Here is a 24,265-nt window from a genome sequence, read left to right as displayed (position 1 = left end):
ATTCTATAACAAATTATTGAAAATATTGTTTTTATTCTATTCTACAGTTTTATAGATAGCTGGATGTCAATGAAAAGATAATTTTCTCAACAGTATCCTTTTCACAGCATGTTTCACCTCCCTATTCCTTAGGCTATAAATCAGTGGATTTAACATGGGGATGATAAAAGTATAGAACACAGCTATTATCTTGCTTTTCTGTGGTGAGGAGATGGCCCCAGGCTGGGCATACATGAAGAACACCGTCCCATAGAATAAGCTCACCACAGTAATGTGAGAGCTGCAAGTGGAGAAGGTCTTACCCCTGCCATGGGTCGAGGGGATCTTCAGGACGGTGGACAGGATGTAAGCATAGGAAACCACAATGACGGTTGTGGTGGTGATGATGATGAGAGCAGAGAGAATGTACAGCACAATCTCATTCACAGACGTGTCAGCACATGAGATCTTGATCAGGGCTGGGACGTCACAGAAAAAGTGGTCTAGTCTGTTTTCTCCACAGAAATGCAAACTGAAGGTGAAACCTGTTTGGACCATGGAGTTGATGCCTCCACAGATATAGGAGCCAAACACTAAACGAATACAAGCCTGCTGAGACATATGTACAGTATAGAGGAAGGGCGAGCAAATGGCTGAGAAGCGATCATATGCCATCACGGCTAGAAGAAAGCCTTCAGTCCCAACAAAAAGAGCGAAGAAAAAGAATTGTGTTGCACAGCCATTGTAGGAAATTTTCTTGTCCGTGGACAAGAAAGTAGCCAGAGTTTTGGGAGCAATGACTGTGGAGTAGCAGAGATCTAAATAGGACAAATTTCTGAGAAAGAAATACATAGGCGTATGAAGTCTGGAGTCTATTTTAATGACAATTATCATGCTGATATTTCCCACCACAATGACCATGTAGATAAGCAAGAAGAATAAGAATAAAAAAATCTGTACATCTGGAGATGTTCTGAATCCCAGCAGAATAAACTCTGTCAGTTCTGAGTAATTCCTATTCAGCTCTTTCTTCATAGCTGAGACCTATCTGAGAAAATGAGTGGATGATCAGGAAGCCTGTGGAATGCCTTGTTAACTTTTGGTTCCCAAAGTTCCCAGTGAATGAAAAAAAATGCTAAGTGTCCTTGGCAACACATCTGACAGAATAGCCTTACCTGGGAGTACCAGTACCCAAATATATCACATATTTTGTACTTAGTGTCATTATAATATGGGAAATGAGGACATCTGGGTCAGTCATTTTATGCCATTTGTTCAGAGCTGTGGAATAAGATGGACTGAGTCCAAATCTTACCTCTTTCAATCTAATAGAATCTAAAATAATGACCTGCACTCTCACCATCTTGAAATCTTCTATCAGATGGAAGATAATAATAATACCTACATTATGGTATTACTGTGAGAATAACATGGGACTGAGTGTGAAAGGCAATATTTACAATTACTAGAACATCTCTCTTTTTTTGCCCATTTTCTTTTTTTTTCAATATATGAAGTTTATTGTCAAATTGGTTTCCATACAACATCCAGTGCTCATCCCAAAAGGTGCCCTCCTCAATACCCATCACCCACCCTCCCCTCCCATCAACCCTCAGTTTTACAATTACTAGAACAGCCTAAAACAAACAAATATTAGTCAAATAAATAAACCAGGAAACAAACACCTAAAAATTATTTTTGTGTTAGGAATGGAAGACTGGGTGAAAACACAGGTCATCTCCTTTCCCACTAAAAGACACAGTTAATTTGGTTCTCAAAACATTCTGCTATTTAAAAGACATTAGGAAACATGGGATTACTGTTTCAGGAGGGAGAATGAAGCACCAGTCTCAAAGAAAGTCACATGAAATGATCAAACTCTTCCACTAATGCTTTATTCAACTTCTACTTCCTACGTCACTTACTGCAAATCTCTAATCTCTGATTCTGGTACCTCCACTCCCTTGTTGGCAGCCAAACTCCAGCATGACTTTGCCTTTTCCTGTCAAATGCTAACATCTCAGTTATAGAAGTTATTCTGTTTATATAGAGGTATTATGGTTGAAGTACCAGCTTAACTTTCATCAACAAGAAGTCCCTTTTTTCCTTGTATATGTGTTAATGAAACTGAAGGCATCAATGGAAATAGAGCCAAAAATATCAATATTTCATAGGTTTTGCTTTTTGCTTTTTAAATAACTATCCATCTTAATACTAAGCACTAAAGAGGCATATGGATAAAATATCAATAATTTGGGGGCACCTGGTGGCTTAGTCAGTTGGGCCTCTGGCTCTTGGTTTTGGCTCAGGTCATGATCTCATGGTTTGTTAGTTGGATCTCTGAGTCAGGCTCCACACTGATGGTGTAGAGCCTGCTTGGAATTCTCTCTTTCTCTCTCAACCCATCTGCCACTCTCTTTCTCTCTCAAAATAAATAAACTTAAAAAAATAAAAGAACTTCTCTTTTTTAAAAAAAAGTCAGTATTTTTAAGTATCAGAAATATTAAATTTAGGGCACCTGGGTGGCTCAGTCAGTTAGGCATCCAACTTTGGCTCAGGTCAGGATCTCACTGTTCGTAGGTTCAAGCCCCGTGTCCAACTCTGTGCTGACAGCTCAGGGCCTGGAGCCTGCTTCAGATTCTGTGTCTCCTTCTCTCTCTACCCCTCCCCCACTTGTGCTCTGTCTCTTTCTCAAAAATAACCATTTAAAAATAAATAAATAAATAAACATAAAAAAATTTTTTTAAAGAAATATTAAAGTCAAGTGAAATATAAGAAATTTTATAATTCTATGGTTCCATTACTTTACTTAATTTCAGAACTGACAATTTTTTTCCCTTCAAGGAACTTACTATGATATTTGAAGTCACATTGTTACTCAGAAATTTTCATAAAATTAAAAGTACCATAGAATCAGAAGTAAAACTGGTGTAGCTTCTGTCACTATTTTTTTGTGTGTAAAGTCAAAATGTTTTATTAGTTAAAAGCGTGGCATTTTTTTTAAAGAGTGACATTTTAACTCACATAAATCTGAATTTTAATCCATGTCATGCCATTCACTGGCTAACTAACTAATCTTGGGAAAATTGTTCACATTTCATTCACCTTGGTTTTCTCATCAGCAAGGTATGCCTTAGAACATTTACCCCATAGGATTCTTACTATAAGGATTAAATTAAATATGTTTAAATTAAATGAAATATATAGCGACTGGGAAGAAAAAAGTGCTCAATAAATAATGGATCTATGAAAGATTAATAGAAAAAAAAAGAAAGGTTTGCTAAACTAAGAAAATTACCTTCAGAAAAAGTTGATGTTCAAAAACCACTTACTTTACTTGAGATCCAGCAGATTCCAAAAGAAGCTTCATTGAAACTCTTTAATAATTGATTATTCTTTTAAAGGAAGCTTTGACGAAAGTGTAGTTAATTACAAAAATGCTTCACAATATATATTAGATTTGTTCTGAGTATAGTCAATAAGCAGACTTTTTTATTTCTAAGTCTTATGATTAGAAGTCTTTTTATTTCTAAGTCTTTATTTCTGAGTCTTTTTATTTCTAAGTCTTATGTTCCTCATTTTTACTTATTTGAACCAAAAGGAAATCTAATCTGGATCTTTGGTTTGAAACTCAAGAAATATCTTACTCTTGGGGTGCCTGGGTGGCTCAGTCGGTTAAGCGCTGGGCTTCAGCTCAGGTCATGATCTCACAGTTCGTGAGTTTGAACCCTGCATTGGGCTCTGTGCTGACAGCTCGGAGCCTGGAGCCTGCTTCCGATTCTGTGTCTCCCTCTCTCTCTGCCCCTCCCCCGTGTGCGTTCTGTCTCTCTCTGTCTCTCACAAATAAATAAACGTTCAAAAAATTAAAAAAAAAAAGAAATATCTTACTCTTTATATTCTGCAAAGACAGAACTGACGATTCCTCTTATATGTGATCTGCCATAAATTTGATCTAGCCATATAGTTATTCTTAAAACCCAGAAAGTAGATTAGAAATACACACACACACACACACACACACACACACACACACAGACGTCAGATGTTTTTGAAAAGTAAGAAGGCCCTGGAGGTCAATTAGGTCAGTGTTTGCCAAACTTCCCCATACCTCAGAATCAGCTGGGAAGGGTTTGTTTCACTCTACTTTTAATACTGATTCCTGGATCACACCTCATTCTTAATCTTAACATTGAAAATTATCTTATTAGTGAGATGAACATGGAAAAGCATTCATATGTACTTTAAGATTTTCAAATGACTTAAGAAATCAGTCTCCAGGTAGAAGTTCAAGAATCAGTGAATTTAGTCTTCTTTTTGCTTCCTGGAAGAATAGTGGTTGAGTCACTCACAGTCAATCAAAATCATTATTAATTATAAAGATTCTCCTAAAAGGATATTCCTCATCCTTCAAGGCATTGTTTTACAAATAATACTTCCAGGAATTTCTGTCTTTATCCAACACAAATATGGAATATATACAACCTATTTCTTGCTTTTCTGATGCAGTGGGTGTTTGTTTCTTTGTTTTATTTTATTATTTGAGAGAGAGACAGAGTGAGTGGGAGAGGGGCAGAGAGAGAGAGAGAGAGAGAGAGAGAGAGAGAGAGAAACTAAAGCAGGCTCCACACTGAGCATGAGCCTAATGCAAGGCTTGATCTGATGACCTTGGGATCATGACCTGAACTGAAACTGAGAACTGGTTGCTCAACTGACTGAGCCACCCAGGTGCCCCAGATGCAATAGATATTTAAACTAGATCTATCCTGCTTAGATATACCAGGTTCACCCACATCCAAGGCATACTGTTACTTTACTTACATTTCCACTCTATACGTCTACTTTTATCTTGGGCTCTAAAAGACATTTTAAAGAATGCTATAAAAGTAGAGAGTATATTTTATGTACAGTAAAAATGTCTTGGCATGGAATATTTGAAGACACTTCTGAGACTTTATGAAAGCCCAATAATAAATAAAATTTTGCTCATTTATTTAAAAACATTTTTTTAGTGTTTATTTATTTTTGAGAGACAGGGACAGAGCGCCAGTGGGGGAGGGGCAGAGAGAAAGATGGAGACACAGTATCCAAAGCAGGCTCCAGGCTCTGAGCTGTCAGCACAGAGCCCAGAGCAAGGCTGAAACCCACAAACTGCAAGACCATGATCTGAGTGGAAGCTGGATGCTTAACCAACTGAGCCGCCCACGCATCCCCCCAATTTTTTTTTCATTTAAATGACAGGTTAGAGAGAGAGCCTGGGTGGCTCAGTTGGTTGAGCGTCCAACTCTTGATTTCAGCTCAGGTCATGATCTCACAGTTTGTGAGATCAAGCCCCATGTCAGGCTCTGCACAGACAGCACAGAGTCTCCTTAGGATTCTCTCTCTGCCTCTCCCCCATTCTCTCTCTGAAAAATAAAGTAAATAAACTAACTAACTAACTAACTAAATAAATAAATAAATAAATAAAATGGCAAGTAGGTTTTCTGATTTATATCAAATTCTAAAAACAGCTAACTGAAAATTATTAGTATTAAGTTATAAGTGATACACCTACAAGTCAAGAATAATGGACAATGAAAGCAAGGAATATCAGTGATTTTTTTACCCTTCAGATTTGCAAATTATTTTTTAAAGATTTTATTTATTTGTTTTGAGAGAGAGAGAGAGAGAGAGTGCAAGCAGGGGACGGGGCAAGAGAGAGAGAGGGAGAGAGAATGTTAAGCAGACTCCATGCTCAGTGTGAAGCCAACACAGGGCTTGATCTCATCACCATGAGATCATGACCTAAACAGAAATCAAGAGTCAGATGCTTAGCCTGCTGAACCACCCAGGCACCCCTGCAAATTATTTTTTAATGTGCGTCATTCAGTCAATTAATATCATCACAATACATGGTATATAATTAATATTAAATTTATTTTGTTATTTCTTTTTTGTAAACTTGTGTATATAAAATCATGTTTTACAAAATACCTTATAATAGCTACCAACTACTTTAAAATTCTGTAACACTCCTACTATCCTGATGTACAGTTACTTGAGTATTCTTGTATTATATATCTTCATTGTCTCAAACTGTTTTCATTTTGACTTTTTACTTAAATCTATTTATCTTTGAGTGTTTATATACTCAACTCTACCAGCACTCATAATCCCTCCCCAACACTGGGTATCAAACATATTTAAATTTCTTATTTTTTAAAAATATTTATTTATTTATTTTGAGAGAGACAGAGAGAATGCAAGCAAGGGAGGGGCAGAGAGAGGGAGAGAGGGAGAATCCCAAGCAGGTTCTGCATGGTCAGTGTGCATGGTCAGTGTACAGAGGGATTGAACTCACGAAACTGTCAGATCCTGACCTAAGGTGAAATCAAGAGTCAGAGGCTTAACAAACTGATCCACCCCGGAGCCCCTTAAATTTCTTGTTTTAGCATACTTTTCACTATCTCCACTTTTTAAAAAAAATTTTTAATGTTTACTTATTTTTGAGAGAGAGAGAGAGAGAGAGAGAGAGAGAGAGAGAGAGAGAATGAGCAGGGGAGGGGCAGAGAGAGAGGGAGACACAGAATCCAAAGCAGGCTCCAGGCTCCGCACTGTCAGCACAGCTGGGCTCATAGCTGGAGCCCACCAACTGTGAGATCATGACCTGAGCTGAAGTTGGAAGCTTAACTGACTGAGCTATCCAGGCGCCCCTCCACTTTTTTTTTTAAAGTGTATTTATTTGTTTTGAGAGAGAGAGAGAGAGAGAGTGCATAAGTGGGGGAAGGGTGGAAAGAGAATCCCAAGCAGGCTCCTCTATGACAGCATGGGGGACGGGAGGGCGGGGGCAGGTGACGTGGGGCTCGATCTCAGGAATCGTGAGATCATGACCTGAGCAGAAATCAAGAGTCAGGCACTGAAGCAACTGAGCCAACCAGGCATCCCCTCACTTTTTTTTTTTCATTTTCCAATCACATATGTTGTTTGTTTGGAAACTGGAGATAACAAATGTAACTTCTCATAGAGTTGCTGTGTGGATTACATTTATTAATATATGTAAAACATAGCATGATAGATAGATAGATAGATGATAGATAGATAGATAGATAGATAGATATGTGCAAGGTATCATTCTTATTATATCTCACATAAACTACGAAATATTAAGCTACATAGTAACAGCAGCAATGATATTACACTAAGAATACTCAATAACGCACTAACAAGAAGAAAAAAAAAAAGATAAAAGATCCTGCCCATGAAGGGGGAAGGTAGTAATCCTTTGCAGCAAAACAAATTTTAAAAGACCCTCATTTGATTTGAAGAAAGTGAATTGCTACTGAGGCACGAAGATGTCTGTCTTCCCAAAATGCAAGAGTGGCAGAGTAGAATAAGTGTAGTTTTACTGTCCAGAAAAGAGGATTGATAACACCAATGGGGTAAAAAGACCGAAGACCTATGAACTCAAATGTGGTGATTTACATTTTCAAAAATAAGAAAAGGCACATGACTAACTCCTGCTGCAGAGATTCCTGGATAGGAAACAAACAATCATTCCTGGTCTACAAATGATGGACACCCAAATCATTTGTGCCATAGAATCGAAGGTAATTCTCTGGAATGGAATACAAAATGCTGAGAACTAAGAGAAGTGGTCTTAAGAATCAAAGTGTCATCCCCAAAAGAATTTGGCCTTCAAAGAGTGAGACCATCCTTCAAAAAAAAGAACAGATATAGATAACTTTCTTCGCTGAACCTCAGGCAGCCTGTGCAGGCAACTTCATCAACAATAGAACAGTTTTATCCACTGAAAATTCGGACTTAATTGCCTTCAGTGAGTCTTCAATGTTCAATGAGAAGCAGTGGGCACATTGACCCTACCTATGAAAACCCCTAGTTAAACAGATAATTAAAAAAAAAACTAACTAAAATAAATGTTTCCCTACTACTCAAGCAGATTGAAAACGAAGTTTAATTTCACTTGGGAAATAGAAAAGATATGAGTAGACTTCTGATTCTGTTCAAGAAGAAGTCATAGGAGCCTAAATCAACAAAAAGGGAACATCTCTCTCTCTCTCTCTCTCTCTCTCTCTCTGGCTCTCAGCACCTCTATCTACCTATCTATCATCATCATCATCTATCATCTATTATCTATCTATGGCACAAACACACTTACAGACACACATATACATACGAATATATACACATATACATTGAAGACATTGGATTGTAGACAATGAAGCACAGTGATTCCTAAAAAATGGGAAAGAAATGTGGTAAGCCCAATGAGTACCCCAGTTTATTTCACTGAGAACACTTCAAAAAAATGAAATTGTAGTTAAAAAGGATCCCACAAAGAAACACTCCAGTTTGGCTCACTAGTGAATTCTACCAAACATTTGAGCAAAACCTTAGTAACAATTCTGCATGAACTTTCCCAAAGAATTTAAAACAAGAAACTACTTCCTAATTGATTCTATGAAGCTAGTGTACTGTTAATGGTAAACTAGATAGAAAAAGAAGAAGATAACTACTAGCCAATATCTGTTGTGAACATAGATGCAAAATTTCTAAACAAAATTTTAGTAAATTCAATCTAGAAAAAGATCAAAACTATCATACACTATGACCAGGTAGGGGTTATCTTAGGATATAAAGCTGGTTTAATATTCAAAAATAAATTAATTTAATTTACTATATTTAATTTACTATACTATAAACAAATAGATTTCAATTATATTTAATAAACTAAATGTGTGTTATATATGAGAAAATATTTGCTATATGAATTCATATATATATATAGTTTATATATTATATATAAACATGTGATATATAAAAATACATATCACATATATGCATATGTGTGTATGTGTGTATGTGTGTCTGTGTATGTGCATGTGTATATGTGGTTGACCCTTGGACAACATGGGGGCCAGGGGTGTAGAATGACTCACACACATAGTTGAAAATCCACATATAACATTTGATTCCCCCAAAACCTTACTAACAGTCTACTATTGACCACAACCCTTACTGATAACATAAGCACATTGATTAACACATATTTTTTTGCTATTTTTATGCTATATGTATTATATACTGTATTCTTGCAATAAAGAAGATACAGAAAAGATAATGTTAGTAAGAAAATTATAAGGAAGAGAAAATACATTTACAGTACTGTGTTGTAAAAAATGTGCATATAAGTAGACCCACACAATTCAAAAGTGTTGTTCAAGAATCACCTGTGTACATAATCATATATATGTATATGTGTGTGTGTATTTAAAATCATCTCAATAGATGTGGAAAAGCATTTGACAAAACCAGACATTCATTCATAGCCGATACAACTCAGCAATTTCCCTCAGCTTAATAAAGATTAACTATCCAAAACCCATAGGTATTATCCCCCATAATGATGAAAGAATGACTGACTTCTTACATCAGGAGCAAGAGAAGGAGCTAGGAAATTTTAAATGTAATTGGTATTAGTTTAGCAGAAGCCTCAGAAGATTCAGCATTATAAACAATTTTGTTGAAATGAAATTTTGCTTTTTCAAACACCACATCATCTAATGACTTTGATTTAATGGGACAACTATTGTAATGGCTTGTTTAGTGTAGTCCCCTCGCATCAAATTGCATTTAGCAATAAATAACACATCAAACCAAAGATTTCTCCCAACAATTTGGAAAAGGAATGAAAGAAAGAAAAATAAAGAGAGAGGGAAGGAAGGAAGGAAGAAAAAGAGGGAAGGAAGGAAGAAAGGGAGGAAGGAAGAGGAATAGAGGGAGGGACGGAGGAAGGAAAAGAAATGGCATGGAAACTTTAGGATGATTTGTGTTGAAAACTTTACCACTAGTTCAGCAGTTTAATAAGAAGACTAAAGGGGCTACTTTGTATTGATTGATATATTAAACATTGATATATAAACATTACTTAACAAGTTGTTAAATGTCTTTATTATCATCACTTTTGGTAACCACTAAATCAAGTCAATCATCAGTCAAACTCTTTCCATAATAGAAACTCCTTGTCCAGATGGCATCTCCCATCAGTTCTCACAAACTTTCAAAGAGGAAATAATTTCATTGTTACACAACCTCTTCTTCAGAATAAACAAGGAGGAAAAAGTCTCCATCTTTGAATGATGTTCAGACAAGCTTGAGTCCAAAATGTGCCCTAATTAGTATGAGAAAAACAAATAATGCTCTGTCTCAGTGATAAACATATACAATTCTAATAACATTCAGTAAAATCCTATCAAAATATATCTCAAGGGGGGCGCCTGGGTGGCTCAGTCGGTTGAGTGTCCGACTTCGGCTCAGGTCATGATCTCGCGGTTCGTGAGTTTGAGCCCCGCGTCGGGCTCTGGGCTGATGGCTCAGAGCCTGGAGCCTGTTTCCGATTCTGTGTCTCCCTCTCTCTCTGCCCCTCCCCTGTTCATGCTCTGTCTCTCTCTGTCCCAAAAATAAATAAACGGTAAAAAAAAATTAAAATATATATATATATATATATATATATATCTCAAGATAAGACAAATTCAGAAATAATATAATTGACAAATAGTTTCCCTTTTCTACGCATCCCTTTTCTGAAACAAGGGCAAGATCTTACATGATTCATTTTTGGTGAAGGAAAAGCACAAAAGGAGGGGTGGGAAAGTAGGGCTGGCAACTCCAGACAACTTTCCCTCAGGAGACAGGGAGGAATAGGGTAACTTTCCACATGTCTGCTTATAGTCAACCAGTCTCCCTTGCTCAGGACAATATGATGGGGGTGGAAGCCAAGTAATTTAGGAAGTACTTTGAATTTTTAACCACTGTTCTGGAAGTTCCATTCTATCACAGCATCCAGACTCTTCTCTTCAGACTTAGTAGGAGTGGACGACAGCCACCAGATGGCAGCAACTGCAACTGCGTCCATGGTTTGCTTCTGGAGCCAAACCCTCCAAGGAGTCCTGAGCGGTTCTATATATGCATACCTGGATCATATAATTCACTTCACAATAATTAGCCACTTAACGTTAGCAAAGAATATCTTGGAACTCTTCTGATCAGGTTAACGCAGCATTGTAAAGCTTTCGAAAATTATGTTCAGCAGTATATAAAGTGTTGTACGTTATGACAAACCAGGGCAAAACTTTTATTTCCTCTCCACATTTTTTTAGGTATTAAAAATATTCCTAGTCAATGGAGGGGTGCCTGGGTGGCTCACTCAGTTAAGTGTCCGACTTTGGCTCAGGTCATGATCTCACGGTTTGTGAGTTCGAGCCCTGTGTCGGGCTCTGTGCTGGACAGCTCAGAGCCTGAAACCTGCTCTGGATTCTGTGTCTCCCTCTCTCTCTGCCCCTTCCCCACTCACACTGTGTCTTTCTCTCTCTCAAAAATAAACAAACATTAAAAACAATTTTTTAAGTATTTCTAGGTGATAGAAAGAAAAAACTTGAGCAAGTACCTCAATCCACACCAAATAGAAAAATCACTTTTATAATAACTAAAAGTCAAATATCTTATAGAAAAACGTTAATATTCGAAAATATTTATCTGATTTTGAATGGGTAAGTATAGGCAATAAATTAAAAGTAAAAAGACTGATAAATAAAATGGTATTCAAATGTCATACTGCTTTACATGCAAAATTGATTAAAATTTCATAAGAAAATAAATACAGAATTACATTTGCACAATTAATTACAGGATAATGGGTCAGATATGTTACAGTTTAAAGACTGGCCACATAACTATATGTCCTTCAAAAATGGTTGTTTCCAGATTGGGAGATTATATTTTTAGAATATTCCACATGCTTTACAGCATATATTAGAATAATAAAAATTCTGGTGCCATATTAGTGTTGCATTTTGGCTACACCAAGTTCCTTAGTTCCCAACTGCCTCAATTTCCTCATTTGAAAATGTTGATAAAAATGGTATTTGCTTTTTATGCATCAGCTTTTATTATAAAACATATCATTTTATACTAAGAAGAAAATGAAGAAATAAAAACTTAATAGAGCATCATTGACACATATTTCCATGTGAATAATTGCTTCTCAAATCAAATAAGATATTGTGCCTCCTGTTTTTATAGCAGTAGTAATGCTAAGGATGGTACTTTTCAGAATATAAACCTGGATCTCTGGGAAAAAGGGGGCCTTTACTTAAAAGTGTTCTATGTAACCATTACTGCTCTGTTTTGCCACCTATACAGTGTGGCTGTTCTCTTTTCCAAACAAATACCAGGGGTTGCCTGGGTGGCTCAGTCAGTTAAACATCCAACTCTTGATTTCAGCTCAGGTTATCACTTCATAGATGGTGAGTTCAAGTGCCACGTGGGGCTCTGCACTGACAGTGTGGAGCCTGCCTGGAATTCTCTCTCTCCCCCTTTCTCCACCCCTCCCCCGCTCATGCGCATGCACTCTCTCTCTCTCTCTCTCTAAATAAAATGCTTTAAAAAAATATCAGTTTACTTGTTTTGTAAAGCAGAAAAGTTAAAGAATCATTCACACAGATGTAATATTTTAATTATTATATACTAGCAGCTCTTACCATTTACTTTTTTTTTAATTGTTTTTTTTAACGTTTATTTATTTTTGAGACAGAGACAGACAGAGCATGAACAGGGAAGGGGCAGAGAGAGAGGGAGACACAGAATCGGAAGCAGGCTCCAAGGCTCTGAGCCATCAGCCCAGAGCCCGACGCGGGGTTCGAACTCAGGGACCACGAGATCGTGACCCGAGCTGAAGTCGGACGCTTAACCGACTGAGCCACCCAGGCGCCCCTCTTACCATTTATTTCTTAAAGCAAAATTGAAATGAAAACATTATCACATCAGAAATTGAAAACAGATAATTCTTTCATATATTCTAAGCATAGAAATACCATTTTGTAACACTTAGAAAAACATTTGTTGCTGTATATAAAAATATCTTTGATAATACTAATTTTACAAGAACAAGGATAACTGAGACCCTTAGGAAACAAAATGTGTCCACTGAATGACGGTTTTACAATTATCAGGGGAGGAATCATTTCCTGTGTAGTAGTATTCTTTTCATAGCCTCTTGCACATCTCTGTTTCTCAGACTGTATATTAGAGGGTTTAGCATCGGTATTACCAGTGTGTACAGCACAGCTACAATCTTGTTTGACTCTGGAGAGGAGATAGCCCCAGGCTGGGCATACACGAAGAATACAGCCCCATAGAATAAACTCACCACTGCTATATGGGAGCCACAGGTGGAGAAGGTCTTACCCCTGCCATGGGTCGAGGGGATCTTCAGGACGGTGGACAGGATGTAAGCATAGGAAACCACAATGACAGTTGTGGTGGTGATGATGATGAGAGCAGAGAGAATGTACAGCACAATCTCATTCACAGATGTGTCCGCACAGGAGATCTTGATCAGGGCTGGGACGTCACAGAAAAAGTGGTCTAGTCTGTTTTCTCCACAGAAACGCAAACTGAAGGTGAAACCTGTTTGAACCATGGAGTTGATGCCTCCACAGATGTAGGATCCAGTCACCAACTGAGCACAGACTTTCTGGGACATGTGCACGGGGTAAAGGAGAGGGGAGCAAATGGCCGAGAATCGATCAAATGCCATGACAGCCAGAAGAAAGCCTTCAGTTGTGACAAACAGGGCAAAGAAGAAAAATTGGGCTGCGCAGCCATTGTAAGAAATCTTCTTTCCCTTAGATAGGAAGTTGGCTAAGGTTTTGGGAGCAATGACTGTGGAGTAGCAGAGATCTAAATAAGACAAGTTTCTAAGGAAGAAATACATAGGCATATGAAGTCTGGAGTCCACCTTAATGACAATTATCATGCTAATATTTCCCACCACAGTGACCATGTAGATCAGCAAGAACACTAGGAATAAGAGGATCTGTACTTTTGGAGGGGTTATGAATCCTAGTAGAACAAACTCAGTCACTTCTGAGTAATTCCTGTTAGGCTCGCTCTTCATGGCTGAGATGTAGGTGGAATTGGAGAGATGGTAAAAATGAAAGAAATGAGTCATCAGAATACTTGTTTTAGGAAAAATAACTAAAATCCAGCTTGGAAAATTTTCATCATCCAAGAAATCACACAACACCAATAAAGGACAGATTACTGTTTTTAAAAAGTCTTCCTAATGAAGAATCCAATCTCATTGGTCAGCCTCTTTAGATATACTTATTTTGCAAATAATGAGGATGTGCCCTCAAGGTGTGCTTTGGGGAAATGGAGATTCCAGGAAACTGTCTGGAAACAAGAGCTTGCTCTTTGTTTTCCCTTCTTGATTTATTATCAGTTACTGCCATTGAAAGTTGGCTCTTCTAGTGGACAATATTTGTCACAGACATTACAATGCACTTAAATTTTCATTTGTAATGAAAATCCATTCAATTGATGGTCTCATTTTATCTTAAAGAAATAATTTAGTTTCCTTATCTATTATAGAAAAATGATATACTAATACTGTATCTATCCATCTTTCTTATATGGAGAGAAAACCTTCAAATTCTGACAAAGGCATCATCCTTTTACCCATTAACTTCATCTTCTTATTTCTTCCATTATTTTTGTCCCTATAGTGACATGCACTTTAATGTGGCACAGTTCATCTGCTAAAAACAGAAGTGATTCTTGCATGTATTTTCTGAACACAATGTAATCAGATTTTTATTTTTTTCTCTTCTTCTTTCCTTCCTTCTTTCCCTCTCTGATTCCCTTTGGAATTTACAGAGTGGAATGCAAGTGAGGAATTCTAAGATCTTGGGTAGCAATTTTTCTATCCTCTCAGAAACAGACAAATCTAACAAAAAATACAAAGATCTGTGAATGGGGAAGATAGAACACACACAGGACAATTTAAAGATAGGTATAAATGGAAAAAAAGGAAGAAATATATATTTAAACAAGCTTACATTATATTGATTTCAGCATATACTATTATGGCTATAAAGCATTCTTAAAATATTGTGGTAGAGGGAGGAAGTAATTTTTATTTTATTTTATGTATGGGGAAATTAAGACAAAAACACATTTAAAAGGCTTCTTTAGAGTCATGAGATTGAGCAGCAAAGGGGTTTACTATTCAATAATCAAAACATGTAAAAGAAAACTGGCAAACAAGAAATTCAAAGATTCACATACTATGAAAATGTCTTTTATAATTTTATAAGTATAAAAATTATAATTCTGTGTATTTACATAATTATGTAAATTATAGAATTATAATACATAAATAAAATTATATAAATTATAAAATGCCTTATAATGTCTCTTGTAATTTTTATTGTTGTCACTGGTATGGTTTCACTAATTTTGACATTCTTTTAAGACAGTTGGGACTATGGAAGTATATTAGAGTCAATTTGGTCCAGTATGTATGAAACTTACTTTCTTAAAAAAATTAAAGGTTAACAGAAATATTGACTGATTTATTTTAGCAGGCAGGAGAATCACCAAAATATACTCTGGTAGGGCCTATCAACTACAAAAATGCACGGTTTCCTTAAATTTATGTTTTACATAAAGAAGTTTCTGACTTCAACAGAAAAATTGGGAAAAAAAGAAAGATATAACTAAAATTATCTAAAAAAGAAGTGTTGAGAATAAACAAATTAAATATAAACGATATTCTTAAGAATGAACACATTTCTTACCTTGTAAACCTTCTACTCTATGTGAAATCATGAAGAAACAAAAGTATGAAAAGAAGCACACTTTAGTTTAACAGGAAGTCTTCCTGCAAAATGGATTGTATTTCCTCACTGTTCAGATCAGAGTCCAATCACTAAGATGAACAAGTACCAGCAACAATTGTAGTTTCTCTCTCTCTCTCTCTCTCTCTCTCTCTCTCTCTTTTTTTAATGTGCTCTTTCATTGATTAAATCAATCAGACCTGGGGTGGCTCCTAAGAGAAGTTCTCTCATGAGGATGGAAACCAAAGTGGTGAGCATTCCCTCTGCAAGATATTAACCAGGGACAACAGTCTCTCTCTCACCAGTAATGTATTTTGTATCAGAATGCAAAAGAAAAATGAGGAAAGAAAGTATTAAACTCAACAGAACTTTGGAAAGTTAGAAGGGCTGTCTTGAGGAGATGAGAAGTACCTTCTACTTACTGAACAAAATTAATAAAAACAATAACAATAACAAACACATTTGGATGAGAAGTACTTGATTCTTTTTTCTTAAAAAAATTTTTTAATGTTTATTTATGTTTGAGAGAGAGAGAGAAAGAGACAGAGCACAAGTTGGGGAGGGGCAGAGAGAGGAGACAGAACCTGAAGCAGGCTCCAGGCTCCCAGCTGTCGGCACAGAGCCATGAGATCATGTCCTGAACGGAAGTACAATCTTAATAGACTGAGTCACCCAGGCGCCCCTGATTCTTTTTTTAATTTCATGATATATAGAAGGATATTCACTAGTTTTCATTTGAGTAGATAAACAACCCTTACTTTTAGAAACTCATTTCTTAACTCTACTGTTAATACAGCATGCTGGTATTAGAAGAAAAATTTACGCAGAGAATAAACAGTCAGTTAAAGAGTTTGGGGAAACGCGGGGGTGCATATTTAGAAGTAACACAGAGATGGGCAAGAGGAGGCAGTCATACCTCCATCTATGATTTCAAGACAACAGAAGAGGTGGTTTAAAAGATCCCAGAAGCCTGGGAATTGCTTCAAGAGTGAGCACCAGGGTGGGGTGTGCCCACCTGTGCCAGAACCAACAAGAAAAAAACCTAAGGAGCACACTGAAAGACAAGGAAACTCCCCCCCCCGCCCCCCACACACATCCTTAGTTCTGCTGTCAATGTGAAAGCAGCGTCTTCAGGATCCTAGAGATCCTTCCCACTTTATCCTGACAATGTTTCCTTTAGCGAGGACAACTTTCTTTGCTATTTCTTGTGCCGCAAATTTGGCATGACACATTCTCTTAGTTTTCCTTTAGTCAGAAAGTTCCTTTTTTTGCCTTCAGTTCTGAAGCCCATTTGTCCTGCACATGCTTGTTGGTTTGGTCTCCCCTCCTCCTATCTTTAAGTGCTTTAAAGATGTTGTTCCATTGTCTCTGGTTCGAATTGTTTCTGACCAAGGTGTATGATTTAACTTTCATTTGCTTGTGTGTAATGTCTCTCTTTTCCCCTCTTGACAGTGTCTTTTTTTCACTCACCTTCAGATTTTTATTCTGATGTGTTTTATTTGGTTTTCTCTCTGTTCATCCTGCTTGGGATCTTGCCCATTTCCTTGCATCTGTGTGTTTAGATTTGTCATCAACTTAGAAAAAATTTTTGCCCACCATAGTTTCTGTTATTTTTCTGGCCTCTCTTTTTCCAAATTACATGGTTAATATTTTCTCAGTTGTCATTGAACATCTGTTCTTTTCTATTTTTTCCTTTTTAACTCAATCTTAGGTTTGGTTTGTTTCTATTGCTGTGTATTTAAGTTTAAAATCTTTTTCTCCTGGTATGTTTCCTTTTTCTCAGTATTTAGTCATTTACCACTTATTATGCAATCTCTAAAAATATTTGGTTCATATATTTTCTCCAGAGTTTAATTTTTTTGTGATGGAAAGCAAATCTATAAAAGCTATGCATTAATAACTAGATGTGGAAAATCTTAAATCTATTTTTTAAAAATATTCAATGACTTTAACATTTCTAGTACAAACACTTCAGTGAGATTGCATTATTCTTTTTTTTACTGAAGTATTTTATTTATTGTCTGTTTAGACTTTTGACATTAAGTTTATGAGTAAGATTTACCTATAAAGTTTAATGTCCTTATGACACTTATGAGAGACTCAAAACTATAGTTAGAGAGTATTTCCTTTATGACTATTCCTGACAGAGTTTATGTATAAATGATCTTATTTCTTTCTCAAATGTTCAGAAGTAAACACTGGTGAAGTCATTTAGGCAAGAACTATTCTTCATGGAAATATCATTAACGAAATTCAATTTCTTTAGAAAATATGATTAAAAATTCATACTTGTCTTTTACGCATAATTTTTTCCTACTTAAAATATTTTTATTTAAAAAATCATCAATTTTTGGTAAAAATATTTTTTTAGCAATATCAGCAGAATCTGTAGTGCCATCACCTTTTAATTCCTGACTCTTGTGATTTAATGTTGCTGTTTTTCCTTCATTAAATTGGCTAGGATTTTATACACATTACTAATTTTTCAAAGAATCAATGTCAGACTATGTGGCTATCCTATATTATACATATTTTTTTCTAATTAAGTAATTTTTATCTACATTATTTCTTTTCTATTTTTGTTGTTTTGTGCTTTTTTTTTTTTTTTTTTTTTTTTTTTTTTTTACTGTTTATCTTTGAGATAGAGAAAAAGAGTGTGAGTCAGGGAGGGACAGAGAGAGAGGAAGACACAGAATCTGAAGCAGGCTCCAGGCTCTGAGCTGTTAGCACAGAGCCAGACCTGGGGTTCAAACTCATGAACCACGAGATCATGACCTGAGCCGAAATCGGATGCTTAACCGATTGAGCCATGCAGGTGCCCCCTGAGCACTCAGGCGCCTCATATTTTGTTTTGATTTGCTGTTTTCTATTTCACATTATTAAGAAGATTATTATTAAAATCTAAATGTTTCTGCCTATCTTCTTCATATTTATCTGTAAGGTTTTGTATATCCCTCTAAGTACTACTTTTTCTTACCAAACTTAAATATATCATGATTCATTATAATTTAGTTCAATTGAAATCAAAATTTTATTTGATTTCTTTTTTATCAGTATGTTTTTAGGAAGTGTTTATTTCTAATGTCCATGCCCATAAAGATTTCTAGTTATCTATCACTTATGAAATCAATAATGATAGATAACCAGAAAATTCTATGGGCATGAACACTAAAAATAAACACTTCCTAAAAATCTATTTGATTTCTATATTAAGTTGAATATGCTCAAGAACATATTTTGAATGATTTTAATCAATGAATTTGTTAAGGGTTTATTGATGTCTCGACTATTGTGACAGTTAGTGGCCCTCTACGTATTTGTCAGAAATAGCATGTTGTTACCATTAATGCTATTGTGGAAAGTTTAAGGATTAAAAAGCATATTAGATTATGGTACATTTTACAGGTTAGATATTCAAACTCTATCTCATGTGCTTTCTAGATAGAGATGTTGGAAAGTTCAAATGTCTCCTGCCACACAGGTTCTTGACACAGATTTTGCTCTACCAATTAGATCTATACAAGCTCAGAATTTAGAAGGGCACAATGACTTGGGGATCAACTTTCTGTCCATTCTTTCTACCAGTAGAAAAAGGAAGTTGTAGAAACATGTGGGCTTATTTCTGCAGTGCTGTTGAATCCCCAACTTCCTAGAAAAGTGATTTTGATGGATGAGGAAGTAGTGACTTTTTTTGCTTCTGTGTATCTGATCCCTTGGACCATAGGTCAGGTGCTGTACTTTTGAATTGTATCCCCAATGGTAGTATCTCTTTGTGAGTGTATCCTAAATTTGTCTCAGAATCATTATAAGAGTGTCATCCAGAAATTCTTCCAGCCTTTCCAAATTTGATAGGCCTCAATTCACCTTAATTAATATTTTCCTGTTTAACATACGTAATGTACTTCTGGGGCACTTAGGTGGCTCCGTCTATTAAGAAACTGATTCTTGGTTTCAGCTCAGGTAATGATGTCATGGTTCATGAGATTGAACCCCACCCACATCAGATACTGCCGACAATGTGGAGCCTGGTTGGGATTTTCTCTTTCTCCCTCTCTCTCTGCCCCTCCTTTGCTTGCCCCTCTATCTCTCTCCTTCTCTTATAATAAATATATATTAAAAAAATAAAAACATGAAATACCTAATCTGCTTTTTCTTCCTACACTGACCAAACTTTTACTAATACTGTATTATAATGAGAAACTCTTACCCTATATCATTTTGTATTCCATACAGAGGAAAATTCTAAATAAACTCTAGAAATAATTTTTAATTAAAAGGGGATTTAAAAAGTATTATTACAATTAACTTATGGAAATATTTAGGATGAAAATATATAAAGCTCAAAATACTAAGCTCATTAAATAGAGTATTATGCCTATGGTTATTGTTTTTTTAATTTTTTTTATGTTTATGTATTTTTGAGAGAGAGAGAGAGAAAGACAGAAGTGCAAGCAAGAAAGGGGCAGAGAGAGAGGGAGATATAGAATCTGAAGCGGGCTCCAGGCTCTGAGCTATTAGCACAGAGCCCGACATGGGGCTCAAAACCCACAAGCCGCGAGATCATGACCTGAGCCAAAGTCGGATGCTTAACTAACTGAGCCACCCAGGCGCCCCTATGTCTATGGTTTTAATGCAGTCCTTTAGTGATAAAATAGTTAAGATATTTTAAAATCTTTAGTAAGGAAATTTAAAATCATTTTATTGAGTGCTTTTATTTCTTCTCTAATTGTTTAGTATTTGAATATAAGAAAGCATAGCATTAGAAAAATATTATCTGACTCTGAGTTTGTGATTTACAGGGTACTTGTCATATCATGAAATATGTCTACATCAGACCATGGGGAAGGGGGGGAAAAAGTTACAGACAGGGAAGGAGACAAACCATAAGAGACTCTTAAAAACTGAGAATAAACTGAGGGTTGACGGGGGGTGGGAGGGTGGGGAAAGTGGGTGATGGGCATTGAGGAGGGCACCTGTTGGGATGAGCACTGGGTGTTGTATGGAAACCAATTTGACAATAAATTTCATATTTTAAAAAAAGAAAAGAAATATGTCTACATCAAGAAATATAGACAAACCATATCTTGGAGTGAATTTTTATCTTTTTTTAAAGCATAGTGAATGTAATTTACTACGTAATTAAAAATATTCACTTATCTAACACTTTTCTCATATAGTACTACCTTTTAAATCTGTTTCTCTGTACATACCAATATGTATGCTATGATAATTACCAGAAAGTTTTTCTTTGTCAATGAAGAAAACTAAGTCCAAAGAAATTTCCCAAAGCATACATACAACCAAAAGGAAAAGTTCCTTGTATTTGGACTATTATTAGATTATTTGTTTGTGTCTGAGGTTACTGCAGTCCTAATGGACAACGGCCCTGGAGCCTGTACTTATGTCTCTATAATTGACTTTATGATTACTCCTCTCCCAATGGAATCCATCACAGAGGATGAGCAAAACCTTAATGTTGAAATATCCTGAGGAAAGATTGCATAGGACTAAAATAAGTAAGACCATCATAAACAACCACTGTTGATACTGGAGCAAATGATGATAGACTATAGATGACACAAAATTCCTATGGTCCTTTAATACTCATCTTATTTTAAGATGTATAAAGCCTACTAGGATTTAAGAAAGGAACCCTCCTTTATATATATTCCTTAAATATACTTGCCCTGCCCAAAGAGCCAGATCCCATGAATTGATGAAGTTGTGGTAGAAAGGCATCATTGTGTTGTAAGTATTAGAATGTTCATTAACTTCTCCCCGCTTCAGAAAAGGAGCTGATTATGGCATATTTTAATTAAACAACTACTAGTGGAAGTAAAATATTTGTAATGAAGCAATAAAAATTCCTTTATTTGGGGGAATGGACTTGATCTGAGGAAATGCCCATTTATTTAAAATGACCTTTAGAGCATTTTATTTGATCTAGGATTAGTGGTTTTTAAATTTTATTAATTTTAACACACAAATAACTTATCTATTTTTATTTTTTTTTCAAAGATGGATACAGTAATAATGAAAAGGAAAGAAATTGAGGTAAATAAGGTAACAATATTTTAAAATATATTTATTACTGTCATGTAATGATTCAACCACTGACTTGGCTATCACAGGCTATAAACATTGTCATAGCGATTACATGTAATATCTCTACTTTAGATCCTAGTAACACTCCTATTTTACATTGTGAAAATTATTTTACTATAAAAATGTTAAGCATAGAAATTTCAAATTTGATTGAAATTAGACAATATTGTATGCTACTTATTGGCTGAACTCACAGCAAATTTGTGATTTAAGTACAGTGACCCAGAAAATTTTTTCACTGCTTAATTAGTCTCATAAGCCTAGTATTATGTAATGCAAATTCTTGATTCTTCATGACATTAAAATTGTTTTATGTGCAATAGTTAATTACGATGTAAATAATTTATTCTACATTTAAGAAATTATTTATGCCACTAGAAACAAAACCTAGATTTCATTTGTTTATTTTGCCTTGTGCCTCTCAGCAGGTTTCTGCCATGGGTGACAGGGGAACAGACAATCACTCGGAAGTAACTGACTTCATCCTTGTAGGCTTCAGGGTCCGCCCTGAGCTCCACATTCTCCTCTTCCTGATCTTTCTGCTTGTGTATGCCATGATCCTCCTAGGGAATGTTGGGATGATGACCATTATTATGACTGATCCCCGGCTGAACACACCAATGTATTTCTTCCTAGGCAACCTGTCCTTCACTGATCTCTTCTATTCGTCTGTTATTGCACCCAAGGCCATGATCAACTTCTGGTCTGAGAGCAAGTCCATCTCCTTTGCAGGCTGTGTGACCCAGCTCTTTCTCTTTGCCCTCTTCATCGTGGCGGAGGGATTTCTCCTGGCAGCCATGGCCTATGACCGCTTCGTTGCCATTTGCAACCCACTCCTCTACTCTGTCCAGATGTCAGCACGTCTCTGCATTCAGTTAGTGGCTGGTTCCTATTTATGCGGCTGCATCAGCTCAGTTCTTCAGACAAGCATAACATTTACTTTGTCCTTTTGTGCTTCCCGAGCCATTGACCACTTTTATTGTGATGACCGTCCACTTCAGAGGCTGTCTTGTTCTGATCTCTACTTTCATAACATGGTTACGTTTTTCTTATGCAGCATTATTATTTTGCCTACGATAATTGTCATTATTGTGTCCTATATGTATATTGTGTCCACAGTTCTAAAGATAAGATCCACTGAGGGACGTAAGAAAGCATTCTCCACTTGCAGCTCTCACCTGGGAGTCGTGAGTGTGTTGTACGGTGCCGTGATTTTTATGTATTTCATCCCTGATAGATTTCCTGAGCTGAGTAAAGTGGCCTCTTTGTGTTACACCCTAGTCACTCCCATGCTGAATCCTTTGATTTATTCTCTGAGAAACAAAGATGTCAAAGAAGCTTTGAGAAAGATTCTGGGGAAAAAAATACTTTTATTTAATTCTATCTTAACAGTGACATAACTGAAAGGCAGAGGCATTATGACAATCTGGGGAGGCATTGACACAGAGAATTTGCCCATTGATATTAGAAATATTTAATTTTGGAAATTTTGCGTATTTGAAACCCATGTACTTACAGCTGAAGGATACATTAGGACTACATTTTGCCTGGCTGTTGATTTTGGGGTGGAATGGCTTTCGCCATACTTCATCTTCATATGGGTAAAGATGATGATTCCCATATATTTTGATTTTAGGGAAAATATATCCCAAGTTTGCTGCTGGCACTCTAAGGATGATGTTTGGGGTGTATTGTTTATTTTGACTTATGTTATGTAATATGTATGTAACTGGTAGGGTAACAAAATCTGATATGATAAGAAGACAGAACAAAATATCTGATTTATTGCAGAAATCTTTTTGAATGCTGCATGAGAGAAACAGTTACTCTGCAGTGCACACAGTCCTAAAGGTGACATATGAGTCATTTTTAATTGTCCAGAAGGTCAATGAGTGACACACATATTTCACAGTTTTCTGTGGCTTAAATTATTCTTGAAAATCCTCCCCTGACAAGAAAACCATAAAGAAAATGAAACAAAAACAAAGATAATTCATTTTTTGTTGTACATGCCTTAGAAAAAATTCATCAAATGATATTTATTGAATTTTGATGTGCATTTTGCCATATGAAAATCCGTAAGTGTAAATAATCTGTACTTAAGCTCACAATCAGATGAGGAGAAAAGAGCTGAATAGATAACTAAACCACCACACAGAAACTCAGTGAAAAATGCATTTATAGAATATACAAAAAAAAAATGCAGCCTTTAGAGGTGAATGTTCTTGATGGTCAGAGAAATCTTAAGTGCTTTGCAAAATAAATAAGTAGAATTGAGCAGGTTTCTGTGCAAAGAGAAATAAATAACTATATGGTGAACTCCATGAAGTTTAGTATTTTAATGCACAAGACAAAGAGTGAGGGATGAGACTTAAAAGGAAATTCATGGCAATCATGCAGACCTATATGTCGAGCCTAGGAAGACAGCCTTTATTCTGTAGACAAGGGGTAAGCTCTGGGGATTTTTCAAAAAGACAATATTGTATTCAACTTGGCATTTCACAAAA

The 24,265-nt window shown here is 36.0% G+C and overlaps 3 protein-coding genes across 3 annotated transcripts; 1 reads left to right on the top strand and 2 right to left on the bottom strand.

Moving 5' to 3' along the window:
* Positions 1-66: 66 nt before the first annotated feature.
* On the bottom strand, positions 67-1,014 carry LOC101084720 (olfactory receptor 12-like). The gene has a single exon (XM_003988838.3). The coding sequence runs from the start codon at positions 1,012-1,014 to the stop codon at positions 67-69; it is 948 nt and encodes a 315-aa protein (XP_003988887.2).
* Positions 1,015-12,991: 11,977 nt separating this feature from the next.
* LOC101084462 (olfactory receptor 12-like) lies at positions 12,992-13,930 on the bottom strand. The gene has a single exon (XM_003988837.2). The coding sequence runs from the start codon at positions 13,928-13,930 to the stop codon at positions 12,992-12,994; it is 939 nt and encodes a 312-aa protein (XP_003988886.2).
* Positions 13,931-22,144: 8,214 nt separating this feature from the next.
* Positions 22,145-23,158, top strand: LOC101084207 (olfactory receptor 9K2-like). The gene has a single exon (XM_003988836.5). The coding sequence runs from the start codon at positions 22,196-22,198 to the stop codon at positions 23,156-23,158; it is 963 nt and encodes a 320-aa protein (XP_003988885.3). The 5' UTR covers positions 22,145-22,195.
* The last annotated feature ends 1,107 nt before the right edge of the window (positions 23,159-24,265 follow it).

Source organism: Felis catus, chromosome B4, assembly GCF_018350175.1.
Source record: "Felis catus isolate Fca126 chromosome B4, F.catus_Fca126_mat1.0, whole genome shotgun sequence".
Taxonomy (NCBI): Eukaryota; Metazoa; Chordata; class Mammalia; order Carnivora; family Felidae; genus Felis; species Felis catus.
The sequence above is the reverse complement of the archived record's forward strand: the minus strand, read 5'-3'. Positions and strand labels throughout refer to the sequence as shown.